The 22802-nt window shown below is 33.5% G+C and overlaps 1 protein-coding gene across 1 annotated transcript in view; it reads right to left on the reverse strand.

The window, feature by feature from the left end:
- Positions 1 to 22802, reverse strand: part of LOC149772430 (partitioning defective protein 6-like) — a 41492-nt gene that overhangs the window by 16804 nt on the left and 1886 nt on the right. The window contains exon 2 of the mRNA XM_089947806.1: positions 6501 to 6723. Within this exon, the coding sequence (XP_089803932.1) occupies positions 6501 to 6723 (223 nt within the window). The remainder of the gene's footprint in view (positions 1 to 6500; positions 6724 to 22802) is intronic.

Genomic DNA, 22802 nt, shown 5'->3' on the forward strand with positions numbered 1-22802 from the left:
TGTATTAGGATTTTAAGTCCATTAATGCTATAGTCCACTTGTTCAGGCAGAGGCAATTTGATTAAATTAATAGCTTTACTTTTTAATTGCATTCTTAGATTCTTATTTATTACGTTTCTCTTAACCCTTATACTAGGGTTAGATATAACCCTAACCCTTATACTATGGCTATATGGTTCAGAAGCACAAGGTCCTTCAGGGCTAAAGTGTGATAAGAAACAAAAGTTGCACTTTGCTTTTGAATTGTCCATATTTTAATCTGGATTGCTTGTCTGCCTTTTCTACATTTAAGAAATACCTCTGAAATTTGGGGATGACTGGCATGGAGTCTGTTTTTGTCCATCATGTTTATCAGACTTGTATTTAACACCATTTTAGGGTTTAAAATCACTCAATGCTATTAACACTATTATCCCAACTTCTTTAATGATATACTTCTTACCTTTAAATGTAAAACTGTCTTCATTATTCTCATCAACCAGTGTTTGCAGAAGAAAATTTGTCATCTAAAGATGAACCATTCAGGGCTCAATGTGCCAATCAAATTTAGTTTAACAACCATTTATGTCAAGCCATAGCACCGATATGTTTAAACAGTTAATGCTATTATACCTTTACCAAAGAGATTTAAACACATTATTGGTGAATGGCAGAATAAAGTTATATACTGTGCATTGTACAGTTTCATATGCACAGTTTAAAACGAATTTCCAGGAGTTCTCATGCATCACTGGTCTCCAAGTGTGAGAATTTGTACAAATTTTGAACAATTCACACAACTATGCAAAATGGCAGCATCTCCGCAAAAGGTAATGAGCATCAGTGAAATCTGAAAAGCAGGTCACAGTGACCTACTTTTCATCAGATATACTGCACACAAGACAGATCTGTATAACATGCACAACTGTGGCCAACAATGCCTGTGAAACTGACATAAATTCCACACAATCACCAAAGCTTGAAATGCAAGTCAGAGTGACATACTTTTGGCAGAATAGTATTGTTCTTAGCAAGACTCATCTACATACCAAGCATGACTCCATGGCCCAAATTACTGAAGAATATGATATCAATTCAAAACTTAACCTAAATGTCAGACAGATGGACATTTGAAAGGAAGGAAAAATAAAGCCAGGGCAACAATATCAATGTGGCAAGACATAAAAATACAAAATATATACAAAATGTAGGATCATACAATCTTGCACTTACAGGAAGCTGGGAGTAGACCTGAGACTGAGTCGTACAAAGCTAATAAGTTATGTTTCCCATGCTATCAAAGACGCAATGCCAGTGTCAATGTTGATATTGCAAATAAAATAATTTCCATGTCTCCAATGCTATAAAAGGGGATATGTCACTGCCAGTGATGATGTTACCGACAAAGATCCCTATCTCCCATGCTATAAAACGGGAGAAGATCCTTATGTCTCCATGCTGTCAAATGGAGAAAAACCCCATCCCTCCTTGCAATCAAATGGGAGAAGATCCCCATGTTTCCCACGCTATCAAAGAAGTGAAGAAACCAAAGCACTCAATGTACTTCAGAATGGTGAAATTTTACATGTATGATCACATAAGTTTTGTTTTTGTTGGTGTTATTATCACACTTGTAACACATCATTGGTTATATCATGCCTAGGAAATGAAAGCTAAGCGTCTTTCCAAAAAATAAAACAGTCAGCCAACCTTATCTGTGTGGGTGTTGGACCCATGACCCTTGAATTACAAGTTCAATGCTCTACCAAAATATCAATTGCATCATAAAAAAATGAAGATAAGATTATGAACTTTATGGCAAAATTCTTTCTTCCACTATTAGCTGTGTTTGTGTTCAGGCTGTATGAATCCTGATACATGATGTGACCAAAATATGTATGTGCATTCTACTAATAACAGAACTACCAAAACCCTATCACAAGAGAGAGAGCAAGTGAAAAATAGAATGCACACTGCTGCATAGATAAATGACCAATTAAAAACAAAATATAATCAACTATTAGAAGGCTTCCTTTAATTGCAAGGATTATATAACTTCCATAAAACCCATGCAATATTATTAAATAAAAAATCTTCAGTATGTTTTGCATAAGAATCATAATATAAAAATGATTTCCAGACTTGTTCAAGTGACCCATACTGCAAAAGTCAAGAAGACCAGGAAGATCTATATCTATACCAATCGTAATGTTAGTCATTATAAATTTAATTGATTCATCAATTATATCACCACTAATTGATATCCTTAGCTGATCCAAGGTATTCCAGAATAATTATAATACACCTATCATGCTGCCATCTTACAGCCTAGCACCGCTTTATGGTCTATATCCTGTAGCCAGATTAATTTATCCAAGACCTAGGTGAAAAGGCAACCCCCACCTGTGAACCAATATTAAGCTCTTATCACCTGTCCTATACAGTTTTATGATTATCATCCACTACAATTCATCACTTATATTTCATCAAGTTTCTAATCATCTTTTAATTTCCACAGGAGAAATAAAAACAACTGGCTTTAACAATAATAAAAACTTTGATATATAAATGTATGTTGGAGCCATAATATTGGTGATTTAGATCTACTTAAGTACCACACCTTTCAAGCCAGGTAGAGGTGAACTCCCAAGGTGTCAGGACTTTTACATCTGTTATCAGTGGCTATAATTAGATTCCAATCCATATTTGTTTACCTGTGCCTCCCCCAAAGTCTGCACTTTCTGACAATCTCCTCTTTCAAATCTCATTATAATATGTCTTCCTAATAAATGATTAAAAAGTTTAAACACAGCAAAATGTTTCCAATCAAAACTGAATCATTTTTAATCTTTGATCTTGGATGAGCTACCTCGGTGGCATCTTAAACTAATAATTAATTTTGCAAAAATTTAAATAATGATAAATATGTTTCTATGCCAATGAAATCCATCCATTGAAAACTCCTAGATGTTGCTATCGATTGAATACCATCCATAGAAAACTCTACAGATTTCAATCCCAATGAAATCCTTCCATAGAAAACTATCTACTTCTATCCCAATGAAATCCATCCATAGAAAACTATCTACTTCTATCCAATGAAATCCATCCATAGACAACTATCTACTTCTATCCAATGAAATCCATCTATAGAAAACTATCTACTTCTATCCCAATGAAATCCATCCATAGAAAACTATCTACTTCTATCCCAATGGAATCCATCCATAGAAAACTATCTACTTCTATCCCAATGGAATCCATCCATAGAAAACTATCTACTTCTATCCAATGAAATCCATCCATAGAAAACTATCTACTTCTATCCCAATGGAATCCATCCATAGAAAACTATCTACTTCTATCCAATGAAATCCATCCATAGAAAACTATCTACTTTATCCCAATGAAATCCATCCATAGAAAACTATCTACTTCTATCCCAATGAAATCAATCCATAGAAAACTATCTACTTCTATCCAAAATGAAATCCATCCACAGAAAACTATCTACTTCTATCCAATGAAATCCATCCATAGAAAAGGGTGGGGAGGAAATGGCCATAGTTCTTTTTTTTTAATCAGTTTGCATCAGGGGCCTGTATAAAAACCAAAGTCAGCTTCCTTTGTAACATGTTCTGGGTTGACAGTAGGCAAAATAAGCAAACGTAATCTGTAATTGACATACGTCAGATGTTAAGCAAGTGAACTTCAGAACTTTTTATGTTTACAAAATGCACACAGATAGTCTAATGATCTCAATATGCATCTAATCAACCTGGGGACAAATTATTTTGTCACATTTTCCTTGGCACAATTTTTTTTTACATGGTCAGGATGAGAGGATGAGCGGTTCTCTGATTCCTGCTTATGTCTTGCTTGACATATGCTTTCATTGTAAACTGACTATGGACTGTATATTAAATAAAGTCAATGTCATGGGAATGTGAGATTCTGCATTAAAAATTGACCTGGCAGATAGATTTCTGTATTTTTAACAAGGTTTGATAGCAAAGTTTACAACAAAGCTGGTAATGTCAATGGTTACTATTCTCAGTAATGTTTAATGATGTGTTCCCAGTGTGATCTATCAAATAATAAGCAAAGATCTGTCATAAAACATTTTCATTATATTTACATAACAAAGCAAAGATATGCTTTAATATTTTATTTTAGCATTTACTGAGATCACATATTGCAGACGATGAGCTGGTACAATTTGATGCTTGACTGGTGTCTTTATCTTCAAGATAATTAAAGATACCGATTTGTAGTGGACTGTGGGATAACCATTCTATTTGACTAATTCAATCACCTGAGTGTGTGAATTGACTAAACAAATATATTTAGAGCAAGCTCCTGGGTGATTCATACAGCAATTAAGTCTCAACTGACTGAAGAGTTCCACAATCTCCAAAATTCCGGCATTAACTCAATAAATTTAACTCAGAATCAATTCAATTACATATTTTTTTTCTGTCACCAAGTGATGGCAGAATATTTCAAGTGTTCCTGCAAGTTTCAGCAATATTTGCAAAATATAATTACTCTGTCCAGTCTGGAACAAACCTATTCTTTCTCCTGACTCCAGTATACCTCTATCCTCTTGGGGGGGGGGGGGTGTGGTATAAAGAGAAAATCTTACATCAGAGTGGGTAAGATCATTACCTCTCTTGATTAAGAGACTATATTTCTCATCCTATTGTCTAGAAAACCTGGTAAATAGGTTTATATCATCGGTTATGACCAAGAGACTATATACAATATTTATGACATTATCTTTGAAAATAATTTTTACCAGACTGTATAGTAAAATGGGTAAAATCAACATTGTATAAAGTCTGGTTCACAGTTCTCATAGAGTTGTGTTCTTACAATGCTAGATAACTGTCTACAGAAATGGTAATTGTCGAGTTGCATAATCCAGTTGAGCACTAGCAGGTCCACCTGGAACTCTTGTTGGTAAAAGAAACTACGTTTGAGTGTGGATCAGCACCATTTAACATAATTTAAGGGCCTTTGTGCCTGGATACTTTTTTGTCAAATTCTGCCAAATTCTGTTTAGCAGATTAAGATGGTTCAATGATTTTTTTTTTATTTGCAGCAACATCAACCATATTTGGTGATGGATCAGCATCAATTGTAAATATGAGAAGCATAATTGTCACAGTATACATCTAATCCATATTTAATAGTCCTCTATATAACTTAAATATTTTTGCAGAACAACTTTCTTTCTTTCATTGTGCCCCTGACCTTCGACCCTTTGACCTCAAATTCAATAAGTTTCTTCATAACATGAGCACAAGCCATTCATAATGTCTGGTATACACTTGTGATGTTGAACCAATGTTACTGAGTTGAAAACCTTTTCTTCATTCGGTTAACCTCAACCTTTGACCATTTGACATCAACGTAGATAAGCTTTTCTCTTGTCCCAAGTGCAAGTCATTTGCAATGTCTGGTCCAAGTATGTGATGCAGAACTAATGTTAATGTGCAGAAATCATTTTTCTTCTTTCAGTCAAAGGTACCTTGATCTTTAATTTTGCCACCCCCAAATCGATAAGCTTTTTCCTTACCCCAAGTGCTGGCTGGTAAATGAAGACAATGCAGAACTCATTATTCTGCATCAAACAATTTCTTCTTTTGGTCAGTGACAATGACCTATGACCTTTTGACACCATAATCACTGGGTTTCTTCCTTACCCCTACTGCAAGCCAGTCAAGTTACTGTGTGGAAACAAAAATGGTAACAACTGGAAAACCTGACAGGCAGACTAATGGACATAACATATGATGCTATGCCTTATGGTGGGTGTATGAAAATTGAAAGGATTTCAAGTAAAATGTTTTTGGTCAAATTTTGGTCAAATTCTGTTAAGTGCTGTCTGAGAAAAGTTCATGTGATGGTACTTCTATTTTTAGTAATGGCAGTCAGTCATAAGTGGCAAGTGGTGACAGGTGACTGATGCTGTACCATGTAATAGACTCACTTGACCTTAATGATTGGTGAGCTAAAAACACTAATCTGGCAGAATTTATCACTTCTCTATAGATGTATGTTCAGCAGATGAGGGGATGGGAGTGGGTTACCACTAGCATTTTGGACAGGAATTTACAGACCAGGGTACCAAAATGGTACTCATTAAATTTAAATTCATATTTTGGTGATTTTATACAAATTGTTGTCAACCTAAGAGAACATTCATATGTGGGGTGAATGGATATCATTTATCATTATGTCAAATTTGAATTCTCTAGCATAAGGAAGTGTAACCAGTCTTGCTAAACCATCAGTCTCTGTAAGTCAAGGGCACATATACACAACCAGTAACATGACCAGCAGAGAGAAGTATGAAATTTGTGCCAATTAATTTCACATAGTGCTTGATGGTCATGTCTTTCATATTTGAGTGGGCCTGCAATAAACTATGTTTGCATGCTTGGTGCAAAAATGCAACCAAAGATTAAACCCTGAAGTGTGTTGACTATCATCATGTAAAAAGCATATCCTTGTACCTTTTTTCTGTATGATAATCCTGAGTATTGTTTTGGTCGTGTCGAGAGCATGGTGGAAATTGTCATCATTATTGATTGGTAATAGGTCTCCATGAACATCGGTGTAGGTTATAACAAAAGGAATGATTTCTAGGTGATGTAACTTGCACACTGTAATGCTGAAGTTTTCAAACGGGCTGTCTTTTGTTCTGTCCCAAGCAAACCTTCTAAATTCAGCATCAAACTGAAAGAAGAGATATGATCAGTCAGAAAATATATACATTATTAATATCCAGTACAAAATGAATGAATGATAAGAAGAAGAAAAATGGTTAATGATGGACAAGTGATGTAGACATCAATGTATATCTAGAAGGCTTGAGATTTCATAACATCTAAAAGACTTCACATTTCCTAAGATCTAAAAGACTTCACATTTCCTAAGATCTAGAAGACTTGACATTTCATAAGATCTAGAAGACTTGACATTTCATAAGATCTAGAAGACTTGACATTTCACAACATCTAGAAGACTTGACATTTCACAACATCTAGAAGACTTGACATTTCATAAGTTCTCTTTAGGATTTAAAGATACCACATATCAATGAACTAGAGTTCAATAAAAAGATGACAACTCAATGCAGAAAAGCCCAAGTAATGTTTATATTTTATTCTAAATAAAATCACATTTTGCAAACTCCAGAGACCCAGATCTCATAATGTGCTGACAGATGCAAAACTATATAGTTTGCTATGCAATATCTGTAAATACCAGTAAACAAAACAGAACCTGCTCTGCCAGTGCATCATGGCAGAAATCAGGGTCTATGTTGTGTGCAGTTGGACCCAACTTGTACGTGAGTATATGGCATCAAATCAAACTTGTGTAAATTTGAAAAGAAAAATTTCTGAGAAAGGAAGGTACATGTATTAAGAACAAAAATACCTGATTACAAGTCTGATCCAGAACAGAAAAATTTGCTAATAGTGCAGCTTTTTTTTAAAATCCATGAGATAAATGAAGTCTATCTTTCAGGTCAAATGTGTCAAATACTAAGGAAGTTATAGCACCAACCAGCCTTATTATCCATGCACCTTTTTTGGAAAGTGATGGGACAAAATGACACAATCCATATGTACAAAAAATACCTATTATATTCTGTGACAAAAATGCCTATTTCTTTTTCTTCTTTTATTGGCATGCACACACTGGATACAGATATTTACTGGTTCTTTCAAAGAAGAAGGGTTGTAGAAGGTGAGGTGAGAAACAAATCTCTCATCTTTTAATGTTGTTACTTAAGATATCTTTATTGCAGTGTATACCAATGCCTTGTTGTGGAACATACTACATTCTTACACTAAGTGTAAATTCCTACATAACAGGTGACTATCCTGCTTAGTCTCTTCTCTGCAAGTGTTGTCAGATAAGGGCAACAGGAGAGTGTCTGATATCAAATACAATGGGCCAGGACTAATAACATAATGTTTCTGTACATACTGAAATTAGCTTGCACACACTGGTCAATTAGGAATATAACAAGAACGTGGCATATGCTATACACATGTAGGGTTTATGATGCAAGGGTAAATATGTAATATTTTCCAACATCACTATTTGTGTTGAAGTTTATGTACTTTTTGAAAAGGTAAATCAAATATATTCTTGCAAAATAATTATTTGAAATGTCAGAATGAACAGAAAAATTATTCAAGTGCAACAACTCTGAAAATACTGCTTTTAATTTAAAATCTTTGCAGCTGAAGAAATCAACCAATCTTGGTTGTGAAGTTTGGTACTGAAAACTTGCATGGAATAAACTGCAGTGCTTGAAAGTTCCTAACCTATTATGTAAATATACATTAACTGAGATTATTCTGAATGCCAAGTTATTCTTCAAAATAAATATTTTTTTAAGTGAAATTCATTCCAAGATCGACAACCCTTACCTGTGAAGGTATGAATTTTATTACCCAGTAACCACAATGCAAATTAAGATGATTTCCTATGATGGTTTGGAAAGTTAAAGGATTTTTCTTTAAATAACAGGTAATATGCTCTTTCAGTGCTTTTATTATAAAATGACATTTTCATCTAAATGGTAAGAATATTGTGGTTTGTAAAAATGAATCACTTTGCTATCACTGCTCGCAACCTAATTTTTTATGATTTAACTCTAACATGATAAGGCAATATCCATATCTCTTTCACTGAAAAAATTGCATTTGGTTTGCTACTTGAACTTATCATGAGAAATATGGTAATACAACTGTTAATTCTGTAGCCAGTGTAGATTTAAAAGGAAACTGACTTAAATATGGTAATACAACTGTTAATTCTGTAGCCAGTGTAGATTTAAAAGGAAACTGACTTAAATATGGTAATACAACTGTTAATTCTGTAGCCAGTGTAGATTTAAAAGAAAACTGACTTAAATATGGTAATACAGCTGTTAATTCTGTAGCCAGTGTAGATTTAAAAGGAAACTGACTTAAATATGGTAATACAACTGTTAATTCTGTAGTCAGTGTAATTTTAAAAGGAAACTGACTTAAATATGGTAATACAACTGTTAATTCTGTAGCCAGTGTAGATTTAAAAGGAAACTGACTTAAATATGGTAATACAACAGTTAATTCTGTAGCCAGTGTAGATTTAAAAGGAAACTGACTTAAATATGGTAATACAACAGTTAATTCTGTAGCCAGTGTAGATTTAAAAGGAAACTGACTTAAATATGGTAATACAACTGTTAATTCTGTAGTCAGTGTAGATTTAAAAGGAAACTGACTTAAATATGGTAGATCATGATACTTGGGCCCTTTAATAAAATTTACGAAAAATGAAAAGCCAATGCTCAAAATTAAAAGTCCATCTATTCTATGGGCAGAGTAATATTTGTATGTTTTAGGACATAAGTTACAATATTTATACACAGACTATTGATTCAAAGGCCGCTTGTTTTGAAACTATGTTGACAAACATCAGACCATTCCGTTATACTTTTAAGATGGCATCATTGGGGAATAGTTTTTGATTAAATGTGCTACCTTCTATAAATAAAGTGTTATTATTATTATTATTATTATTATTACTATTATTATTATTTACAGAAATTTTCAATCTTAATGAGAGTGGAAAGCCAAGTCTGAAACTCTCAATGATGAGGTGTCAACTAAAATTATGGAACTTCCTAGATTTCAGTCAAGATTTACTTAAGGTGCTAGTCCAAAGCAATTGGTTAGATTTTATGGGGATTTTGGATTATATCATGTAGACAGGGATCTGACAAAAATCACAGGTCCCTCAGTAATTCTTCTTGACCATGCACACACACACACACACACACACACACACACACACACACACACACACATATATATATATATATATATATATATATATATATATATATATTCTTGAGAAAGTATTAAACATCTCTGCACCAAATATTGGTCCTATATGATTTGGAATTAGTACCACAGTGTGTCAGATGATTCTCTGGATACGTAAAGTTCTCTTTGATGTAGTTGGTTAACACTTTCTTATCAAAAACACAAAAGGTCATGACTGCATAGCAACCACCACATTTTGTACAATTTCTAAACTTGAACAGATTATAAAGGTTCATAAGGGGTGGCAGTTATTTTAGCAGACAAGGAAATTCTAGAAAATGATTTTGCATAGTGCACATTGATCAACATGTCATTGTTTAATTTGTATATAAGCCACTACATTTGTATCAATGTTACAATGTGTATACTGTACATGTGTATCAATGCTACAGTCAATGCGTATACTGTACATGTGTATCAATGCTACAGTCAATGTATATACTGTACATCTGTATCAATGCTACAGACAATGCATATACTGTACATCTGTATCAATGCTACAGTCAATGCATATACTGTACATTTGTATCAATGCTACAGACAATGCATATACTGTACATCTGTATCAATGCTACAGACAATGTGTATACTGTACATCTGTATCAATGCTACAGACAATGTGTATACTGTACATCTGTATCAATGCTACAGACAATGTATATACTGTTACAACTAGGGGCTTTAAACTAAGTAACAAAATAAGGTAAAACCCAACAAGCATACAATTTTCCAAACTATAAATGTGTTTCCCTAAAAGATAAAATCAAAGAAAGTGAAAAAATTAAAAATAACTTACAGTGTATGAATTCCTAGAATATTATCTTAAATTGTACTATCAATTTCACATTAACCTGGAAACTGTCCAAATGTATTCCCAGTGAAGATTCTAATGTGTTTATGTGCTAGCACCAATGAAGAATCACAGTTCTAAATCCAAAAGCTTTTACTTCAAGGTAAATTTCATGGAAGTAGAATACCACAGAAGTCCTTAAACATTTCACATAATCCAACAGAATTATTCAAATGTTCAAGTCCTTGAATAATTTCACATAATCCAACAGAATTATTTAAATGTTCAAGTCCTTGAATAATTTCACATAATCCAACAGGTCAATGTCTGTTTTAGAATAAGCATGTACTTTTACTCTAACACAAGCCAGCCACTGAATTTAAAGAATGAAATTATATCATAAACCCAAATGACTTAAATAAAACTACATTATAATTAGTATATAATACAGATATCTGTAACAATATTATACAATGCTCAACTTGAAAAATTGTTAAAGCTACATTAAAAATCCAGATCACACACACTATTCTGATGATACAACACCCATGATACAAAGTTATCTCTTGCTCATATGTACCATATAAATAATTTGAAATAAGCCCTAGATGATTCAGGAACTTGGTGAAAAGAGAATGGAATGACTAAATATATCTGGGACTAGAAGAATTCTGATTAAAACAGCCTAGAAATGATCAAGATTATCTTAGGCATCATACAATCTTTCTTGCAAAAGTACTTAACTACAAATTGTGAAACATTATTAGGTTTTCAGGGTGTATCTCGATAACAACCAAACATACATTATTAGACATTAAATGAAAAATCTCTCCTTAGGGTTTTCACTATAATTTGAAGTCCTAGCCTTCAAAATTCGAAACCGAAATAATGTGTGCCTTTTTTCATCCTTACAGTAATTCAGGGCATTTTGTGTGTATTGTTTTCACTAATATAAATATCAGGTTTCTGTTGGCTGGGAGCCAAGTAGTTCAGTTTGTAATTTAAGGCTTGCATGTGCAATACAAGCCAAAGTCAACCTTGGTGGACTGCATCAGAGTGACCTTAGGAATGGCTCTTAACTTTCATTACCTCAACATCATCTAGCAAATAACACATTAACAGCTCTGTTAAATCCTCATATACAAATAATGCTGATTTCTTTGCTCTATGGCTGCAGTATGTTATCAATATATTTTTCTTTGTTCAGTGTCCTGCAGACAATATAGTTTTCTTTGTTCTATGGCTTGAAGACAATATAGATTTCTTTATTCTATGTCTTTATTCTATGTCCTGCAGACAAACCTTTTTGAGTGACCTTAAAGAACATCAGGTCATGGACATGTGATTGAAAAATATAGACTTCAATTTATGATTTACAGGAGTGTTTCTCAAAGTGTGCCACTTGTATATCCGATGGTAAATAAAAAATGGTTTCAGGTGGTAAGCGACAGAAAAGAAATCACTAAAAATCTGCACTAAAAATACAAAATGCTACAGCACTGGGAGAAGCAGTACCTTGATAAGACCAATGTCGCAAATGGGATACATGAATGTTATAAGTTTGGGAAATATTATCTTACAGGAATGTGTTTAATTTATATAAAGAACTGACATAATAACATACTCTTTTTGTTTCCTCAACAAACCATATCTACAAGCTACATATAAAGTCAACCAGAAAAAAAATTCAAGTAAGTCATTTACTAGTAATAAGATTTTACTTTTTTTTTTAAAACAATCAATAATCAAAAGTAAGAATACTAGTCCTGATTGATACTTACTGGATATGTATTGAAAATTAATATATTAGGATTTAAAAATTTCTATGTAGTTACTAATTAAGACATGTATACTTATTTACAGAAGCGGAAGAAAATTACTAATTAATTTACAAGTAACAACATCTTACATTTTTTATTTTAAAAAAAAAGAACTGCCAAGTCTCAACAATTATTTGATGTAAGTGGTAATTATTTGATGTAAGTGGTAATTATTTGATGTAAGTGATAATTACTGCATGTGAGTTCTAATTACTTGACAACAACTGCTTCTAAACTACAAAGTAATTTTAAAAATTATTATACTTTAAATTGAATTACTATACATTATTTATGGCATGTTACAAATTCATTCTTTTGGAATAAACTCTTTACTAAGTCTTTTTTTGTTGCTGTAGCTACCAAAGACGGAAATAAATTTCCTGATTTTTGCTCCTGAAGGTAAAGGGAGATTACTATTCTTATAAAACCTTTAATTTACTTTGCTATAAATATGACTGAAAATAAGTTAACTTTGTCTGAATTTTATCTAGTAGCCAAACAAATGTCTAAAATTTATATCTCTTCTTGTCCACGTTCTAAATTATGACACATAGTATGCTAAGTTAGGAAACAACCATGTTGCTTTAAATAGAAATGACATAATTTAGCTACAACACTGCTTTAATTTTTGGGGCAACTGTGGTTTTAATGATATTTTTTCAGCATGTGATATATATATGGTGGCCAGTATTTCTGCTGAAGGAAGAACCTGGGAATAACACTTGGAAGAACCACTGACCCACTGGAAGCTACTGGCAAACTTTATAGCACACTCAAAGTTGGCTGAGCCCAAGACTCTAACCCACATGAATAGAACTGAGATGTCAGTGATTTGTAAAGGCGAGAGCTTTAAACAACTTGATCACCTGGGGCCCTGTTTTTGGACAAATAGAACAAGATGAAACTGAAAGCAGAAGTAAAAGCTTACACTAAATTTTGTTGATATTCTCTGTATTTCCACTATGGAAACAGCTGTGAAGTATCTTTATTATGGTATTTGTTGTGGGAATAATACACGTATGACTACCTTTAAATGTAGACAGTTTTCACTATTGTTGTCGTTGTTTTGGGCTTAACATCATTTTTCAGCACATGAAAGACTATACATGTTGTCAAGTATATCTGTTAGAGGAAGCACCTGGATGAATCAGTGACCAACAGGGAAGCTACTAGCAAAATTCCTCACATACCCATGCTGGCCAAGCCTTTGAATTGAACCCATGCAGGCATTAAGTGAGATGTTGGTGACCTGCAAAGGCGAGCACCTTAGACCATTTTGCCACCTGGGGTAATGTTTTCATAATTGTTAAAAGAGGTAAAAGAGATTATATGGACCCATACATCTATTTATCCATATATAGTTCTTTCCATCATTAATTTTGTTTTATACAGCTCAAACAGTATTAGGTACATTGTGTATCAGGTAAAGGAAGCATTTCACACATTGATATACCATATACACCTGCTTGTAAGTTCAGTCCAACTACAAACAACATAGACCCTAAGTTACCAAGCATAATGTGATGGAAGGTCAGGGTATATATTGTTTTTCTTGTTCTACAGGATTAATCCTAACAATCTGCATAGAACCCACCTGCCTAAGCATTATACAATGGCGGATCTGCATCTGTGCAGTTCATTTAAACTATGAGCATATACATATATATATATATATATATATATATATATATATATATATATATATATATATATATATGGTATGTGGGTTCTATAGAAGCAGTTGAATCTTAGATCAAGATGACAAATCAAGTATGGAAATATCTTATTGAGTTTTACAATCTGTGGTGGAATCATGTTACAATGTTTAATTGTTACAAAGTCTTATGCACTTTATGCCAGGAAGGAACTCTGTATTGGGGATGGGAATGATGTGGGATTGAATGACAAATATGTATTGCTTGAATACTCCATACAATAAAAACAAAAGAATAGCATTAATAATATCAAATGAATTTAGACAATAACTACAAAATGGGAAAGATAACCATTGTTGATCATGCATTTAATTTGCTTTTACTTAGTAAAAAAGTATTTCCAATAAGCCATTATTTCACATATAAAAAACTATTTTTCACATGGTGTAAAATAGCTTTTCCATACATGTGAGTATATATACATATCTTAATTTAGTCCCTCTGAACATTCATGATGTCTTTCAGTCTATCTGTAGGGGAAAATATAATGTCCACGTGGTGGGCTCTTTAGGAATTTCAGCCCATCTGTCGGGGTCAATACAACATCCATGTGGGGTATTTAGGCATTTTAGCCTATCTGTTGGGGTCAATACAACGTCCATGTGAGGTATTTAGACATATCAAATTCACAGAATTCATATATTCCATCCTATTTTGAGCTTTGTCTTAAGGTGAGATCAAATATTTCTGTTGCCTCTTTATTACACAGTATATCAAAGAATGAATAACACAAATATGTTATGTGGTGTTCAGTCCTTCTACAGCTCTTGTAATGAGTAGCAAATATTTAGTACACATCCTACATTATCAAGTACTGCATGAAGACATGTAAAACATACCAAATATTTTGTACATGTCCTACAGGCACATGTCCTATAGATGTAATGACTACACAAAGACATGGTGCAGATTGTTATCAATAAAGATTTCTTTTGTTCTATGCCCTGCAGACAAATCCCTTGGCTAGAACTTAAAACACCTGAGCATGAGGAAGGATTACCTGACTTCCAAAATAAGGTTTAGGAATGTATAAACAACAGGCATACCCTTTTTTCCTCTATAACCTGAAATGTATGAACCAATGTTATTATGTATGTATGTGTATTACCAAAAATCTACAAGCATACCAAGTCAATGAAGTGTATGAATCAAAGTATGTACAATATTTTGAGTACCTAGCCCCGCAAACCAGCACCTAATAACATTGTTCTTCCCGCATAATTAAGAAGGCACGTCTCATTTTGTGAGTAAGAATATAATAATATAACTCATTCTGTTGTGCCTGTCAACCGCACGAGACCGAATGCGTGACTTTTCTACTTGCTTTCTTCAAGTAAAACATTTAAATTTCAACTATCTTTGTTATTCTTTCATAAACAAATAGATCGATCAATAAACAAACACATACACTAATGGATACACAAACAAGTAGAAACATGTAATGATTTTCAATTTTCGTGGGCTGAAATCAATTTGGTTATCGTTAAGTTAAAAAGCTAATTGTTAATATATAATTTCATATTTCTAAAAGCATTTCAGGAAAACTTCGTTTTGACATTCAACACAAAGTCATGTTCTGTTAGGCACGTGTTTCGTTTGAACACACTGAAGATGAAACTTCTTTGAATGGTTATCGCTTTCATTCATTATCATCCTACGTCCATCATCTCCACCACAAATACAATATCTGACCATACTAATTAAATTGGTTTGTCAACTGTCTGTGGCACAAACACCTGTTGACGCGAAAAGTATTTGTACGTAAAAGTTCTGGCATAAAACACATGCTATGAAATTTTAATTTGTAACTGATACTGTATCCCCAAAATCATTGTCCGGAAATACTCTTTCAAGATGACAAGCTTAGAGATATGATACAAAACACTTTAAAAATGTCAATATTGTCTGTTTGTAAAAAAAAAATAACCGCATTTCTATTTCATAGCAATATGGACGATTACAGTTAAACTTCACTATTCTGTCTTTCGATATAAGCAAGGGAACTTCCAGCTTCATTTTTATTTTCGTGCTATATGGCACTTAATTTTAAGTATAATCTATGTATCGACAGTTAAATCAGATTATTATCTTGAATATACATGATGACTATTGTTGACAAAGGTTTGTTAGAGACTCAAGATGGTGGCACAAGGTGCGTGCACGTTGCATTGTGAGTATTTGCATACTCAATTGTGACGTCTGTGAAAACAACCCATAGAGGATCTCAAATGGGTAATGATTTAATACTGAATTTATGAAATGAGTTGAATAATGACCAGCTTTTGCGAGCCTATGTGAGCAAAAGCTGGACATTATTTAATGAGTTTTATACATTTACTATTAAATCATTACCCATTTGAGATCAGTTTTATTTCTGTAGAAATTATTTAGATCAAAAGAAGGATGAATAATTTTGTTCATTCCAACAGACACTGTACCTTTCATTTAATGTACATAAAAAATAGTCCCCAAAAAAGTTGAAATAGTAAAAGTATATTATACAGTTTGCTAACTATAAATTAAAGAATAAGCAGCCATCCAAATAAACAGAACATTTTACAAAAGACAAAACATTTGTCAACACAAAATGTCCAATGCGTGTGATGCCACATTGTTTGATATGGTGCACAGTACAGGTTTCAGTTGGTCTACACAACAGTGCCAGTGTTTACGTTGAAATTCCACACCACAACTGAACATCACACTGTTGCGATATTTTTGAGAAAAGAATATTACTGGATGCAGAAATACACATATTTACTGTAATGTATTTGTGACTGGCTATTTACAGTATTTGATTTGGAACATTTGACTGTACAGAAGACGTAAACAAATCTCTTTTTGAGTCGGACGTGCATCACATATTTACCGCATAGATATGCTGTGGTTGGATAAAGTTCTGTCAGTTGGGGAGACTGGTTTATGTCTACATTCTTCTGCGAACAAAGGTGAGTTTATTTACTTCAGTAAGTTCACATTTAAACCAAGCTTGTATATAGGGTTGATTCCATGCTCCAGATATATTGCCCCTCCATCCCCACCCTCGATATAATCTCAGCAACACCAGTAGTCTTACTTGCTGTCATTGTTCTTGTCCTGGGGTTTTTGCCATTTTTCATGTTATGATATGTTATACATGACATAACAAACCCCTGTGGGGTAAATTGGCAATACTGAAACAGACAAGACCATTCTTCCCCGATTCGTCTTTGGCGAGTCAAATAAAAAAATGGTGGCATACTTTAGACTAATTCAAGCTGATTTGTTTAACATATGGGAGCATTCATTTTCTTTAGCTGTGTGTTCAGATCATATTCAATATACACAAATACAATATCTAACATAATTTTGCCACAAAAGTATCAAAGAGGTATACCAATGTTCACTGCACTGTGCATGTTGCCAATATAAACATTTTCACCGTACACTTGTCACTCTCTCAAAAGTTCACAACATCTGTAGTGAACCACTATGACTATCCACTCAGGAGGATTAGCTCAAATAAGATTTTCAAGATGGCTGCAGTGGCCATACTGGATGTCCAGGCAGAACCATTTTCATTTAGATTCAACTAGGAAGTCTACTGGTAAAAACCTCACGTCAATATGACTTTCCATTTAGATTCAACTAGGAAGTCTACTGGTAAAAACCTCAAGTCAATATGACTTTCCATTTAGATTCAACTAGGAAGTCTACTGGTAAAAACCTCATGTCAATATGACTTTCCATTTAGATTCAACTTGGAAGTCTACTGGTAAAAACCTCATGTCAATATGACTTTCCATTTAGATTCAACTAGGAAGTCTACTGGTAAAAACCTCATGTCAATATGACGTTCCATTTAGGAGAAAAAAGAATAACAAGATTTCATAGATGGTTGTCACGGCATTCATCTTGGACCTCAGTCTGGTAACATCTTCATTTGGTGAAGTTATCTTGAGTAAGACAAGATTTTGTTTGGTTTTGTAGGGTTTAATTACATTTTTCTGCTCATCGTAAGCAATACATGGCAGACAATATATTTGGTGCCGGAAGAACCACTGACAGCTACTGGCAAACCTTCTCACACAACCACTTTGGTCAAACTGAGACTCGAACTTGCATGGACGTAAGTGAGATGTATGAGTGATCTGTAAAGGTGAGTTCTGTTTACCACTTTGCTACTGGGGCCCCCAAGAGGAAAACGATAGGAAAACAAGTAATTAGCAGGCCATAGCTGTTCCAAGCGAGACTATCCCCAGATAATGTACATTTAGATATAACTGACACTATCCCCAAATAATGTACATTTAACTATTAATGATAGTATCCCCAGATAAAGTACATTTAAATATAAATGAGACTATCCCCAAACAACATACATTTAAATATATAAGAAAATGTTCATACCAAATTGCTTCAGAATATATTGAATGTTTTATTTAACTATGCTGGATGCAAGCAAAAGCTGATGAGAAAATATGAAAGTTAAATATCAAGGGCCATAACTCTATCCAAAATGGAGTTGATGAAAGAAAACCCATAAAAGATAACTCTAGGGACATGAGACATGAAAATATCAAATTGTATTAGAAAATTTTGAATGGTTCTGGTCAGTCAGAGCCCATGTGTATGCTGGTTACAAGGTTCAGCTGTAGTAGCGACGTCATACTGATAAAAAATGAGCAACATTTTTATTGGAACTCAAAAGACAAAAACTTTAACAAGTTAGTTTATATATGCAATATGCAAATCATCTATTAAATGGCATCCAATTATGTGTAATGGCTGCAGAACTGAGAAAATCCATAAAAGTCATTTCTGTGATACAAAGTGGAACACAAAGTTGCATCAGAATATTTTGTAGTGTTCTTGAGCTATCATGGTTACATGGATATGCTGTAGTATTGATTTAACAAGGATGAAACAAAGCAATAATTCCTCTGAAATTAGATTTAAAATAATACAACATTTAAAAGGTACCTTTACATGTAATGAGCAACTCACCCATCAAATGGCATCCATTCACACGTAAAGCTTGCAGAACTCTACTGATTACAATATGTGTGAATGCATCTACAGAAAAGAGAGACTGCTATGGGGCTCCCTGCATTTTAATTTGGGGCCCTAACCCTAATAACTGTTAATTTAATATCAAATTTGTAAGCAGTGACGCATAAAGTCGGCAACCATAACTAATTACAGCATAACATTAGCAGATAGATGTAACTTGAAGAAAAAAATGTGTCTTGTACATACATGTACTGTACAAGTTCTGAATAATGTATTACTTACAAAATAGGAATTAAACTGGATCGCATGTGATGTTTATTTCCCACAAAGTAGAACACAGTTTTATTTGGGTATAGACTAGTACAGAACCAAATGATTTTTTTTAAAGGAAATATCAACACATTGAAATGGCCAGTATGTGTGACTCGGTTGGGACTACAATTTTCCGAGCAATTCACATATTTTATTTTTGGCGTTCCAGAAAAAAAGGATGCATTATGGAATTTCGCACGCTAGATCTTGTTCATAAACTGTTCTCCACACCACTGAAATATCTGAAGCTGCCTATGTCTTTGTTTTCTTTAAAATTTAAATATCTGATTCAATGGTAAAACTGAACATTTCTGTCATATGATAATTCAGACTGTCTCTTATCATTTGTTTTGATGTGAAAAATGCATACCACTAGTAGTCATCCATAAGTCTGTGAACTGTCCCCCAAATCTGAATCACTTCCTTGAAATTAACAGGCATCTTGCACTTTTCATTGCTCTTTGTTGATTCTGATGATCGCAAGCACCAATATAGTACTGTATAATGAATTCACCAATTATGTGATAACATGACACGTTCAGGTGAGTTTGGATAATTTCTCGTTCAAACAGGCTTAGGTAAATGATACTCATATCTTAATTTGTCTGAGTGCCCAGATTATAAACAGTACCTTAATTTGTACTACTGATATTTATTATGTACAGTACCTTAATTTGTACTGCTGACCATGTTTATGTTTATTACCTTAATTTGTACTACTGACCATATGGTGTACATTATACATGTAGTTGTTGTGGAACCTTGATAGGGCATGTTCCATTGTGCAAGATTTAATGTAAAAAAAATTAAAAGCTGGTTAAAACACACATGCATATAATGAGGTTTAATACAGACCAAACAAGGTGTAAGATTTTGTTTTTCAAAAACAAATATGGGCAAGTAATATGCCATCCAATTCATTTTTCAAGCAAAGAATTCACTTGTAAACTGCAACCAAAGTCAAGCACACATTTTTAAGTACTGCAGAAAGCGGATTTTCATACAAACTCTCAAACATGAGAAATGTATGTTGATTATCAATTTTAAGATATCCACCATATCTATAAATATTTCATTCTAGCAGCATTTTTCATCAAAACTGACCATGTTGCAAACGTTAATCCTGCCCTTCAGGAGTTACCGATTTCCCTTAACAGTACATGCCTTCCACTGTTCATGGCTTTACAAATTTTATAAAAAGTCAGACTGCCTCAAGCAAGCTCACTTGGAAATTAAACTCATCCTTGGGTTTTTTTCTTCTTCAAATATGCCTTAACTCATTTTACCCTGGAGGTTTTTCTTGTTTTCGCTTGAAATGCGAGTAGGAAAGACATTTTGGGGGCTATTTCTGAATACATAGTAATACACTGACTTTCAACAGATTTTCCATTAGACTAATGCCTAGTTGTATTAGAAACATCATTTTCCATTGGTTATTTTCTTTGCGCATGAGCAGAAGGGTAAAAGTTGGAGTTCTTTTTTTCTTTTTTCTTTGATCAATGGACCCATCATTTTCATATGGAGACCAGACTTCATTCCAAATGCCCACCTTATCCTAGTTTTTGCAAAGGTTACCTGTCTGTGTGCAGTTCAGACCAGTCTGCCTTGGATCTGAGGCCAAAAGGTCTCAAATCCGGGCACAAAATCTTACTAGGACCACAATCAAATTTTGAGTGGAAAAAAAACCAGGGTCATAAAAATTAGGTTTTCTCCTCTGTATTTTGTAGTGCAACTAGAACATCCAGATTGTTTGGTATTATTGTAGAGCTATATCTGTCTGCTTTTTTGTAATACCACCCACTTTGGTGTATCTTAAATGACCATGATGCTGCAGAGCTCGGAAGTAGGGTACAGCCTCATCACGCCTACAGGCAGGATTAGGGCTGAATGAGTTAAGTATAACAAATATCACAGCTAATGTGAAAAAATATGGTAAAATAAAATATAGAATGTTTAAAGGAAGTCACAGTACATTTATTTTACAAAAAGAGAACTTTTCTTTAAATTTACCTTTGTGTGCACCTTAGAACCATATTTTGATAATTGAAGTTATCCAAAAAGATATACGGTATATCAAAATAGTAAATGCATACAGATATGAAGAGGCAGAAAAAAGAACACATTTTAATGCAGATATAGTAAGAAGATACATACAGGTATGCAAATAGGTAGATGAATGGATAAGTGGAAAAGGGTTTTGGAAAGTTTTAAGGAGAGAGAGAGAGATATGTGGAAAAAAGACAATAATCTTAAAAATTAATCAGCCAAGAACAGAACCATACTAACTTAATTTTAAATATGTCACAATATACTGAGAGAAAAAAAATTCCTTTTATCTATGTGTCCACTTAAATATCAATTATTCAAGCAGCTTTAAGTATCCATCCAGCAGGAACAAAACAAAATAAGTCCTTCATACAAATATTCCAATATGCATGAATTCAACCTTTGCTTTTCCCCTGGGGAGTGTTGTGTCCACTCACAAGTCTACTTTCACTTCCATATCATCCAATTGTTACCTTTAAATCTGTCAGATGCATCCAAACAATATTTGACATGCTGATTTATGAGAATGATTTGACAACATTTACATTTATTTAATTATTTGTTAAATGATTTAAAATGGTGAATATTATTGGGTTCATGTAATAATCATATAACTAACAGATGATAAATATCACCTGTGTGTGCAAGATTTCCTGGTGGCTAATCATTTGAGATGATTACATTTTATTTCCAATATAAAATTATCTCACAAGTCATATTATTAATAATTATCATATAGTCTCCTTGAAATCAGTGACAGACATGAAAGCAAATCTTTCACAAGCTCATTTTGAGAATGTCACAAAACTGCATCTTTGCTAGCCAAGGTTCTGATAACCCTATCTACAACTTGACAGGTCGAACAGCTACATCAGTGCTTTGACCTAGCAACATCAATTGGATTTCATCTATTGCCTCCCTCAGTATATAATGCTAAGTAACCAATAGCGTGATGCATTGTACATCTGCCAAAAACCGTGGTTACAATTGACCTAAAAAGGATACTTTGTAAGTTTAACATTGAAAGTATGACTATGTACCAGAGGGAAGCCATTACAGGTGTATTTGAGTTAAAGATATTTGTGCAAACACGGACCGGCACTGGAAAATTCCTTATTTATCAGTCCATTCAAGTTGTGTGCTCACCTTGTCTCAATGACATACGAACAGCGCTCAAATTTTAAATATAATAAATTTACACAAAACAGTTTAATTTTATGGATTTAGTAAAAAGTTCTCAGTGGATTGT

Source organism: Sinohyriopsis cumingii, unplaced genomic scaffold (genome assembly GCF_028554795.1).
Source record: "Sinohyriopsis cumingii isolate HCF-2022 unplaced genomic scaffold, ASM2855479v2 utg001505l, whole genome shotgun sequence".
Taxonomy (NCBI): domain Eukaryota; kingdom Metazoa; phylum Mollusca; class Bivalvia; order Unionida; family Unionidae; genus Sinohyriopsis; species Sinohyriopsis cumingii.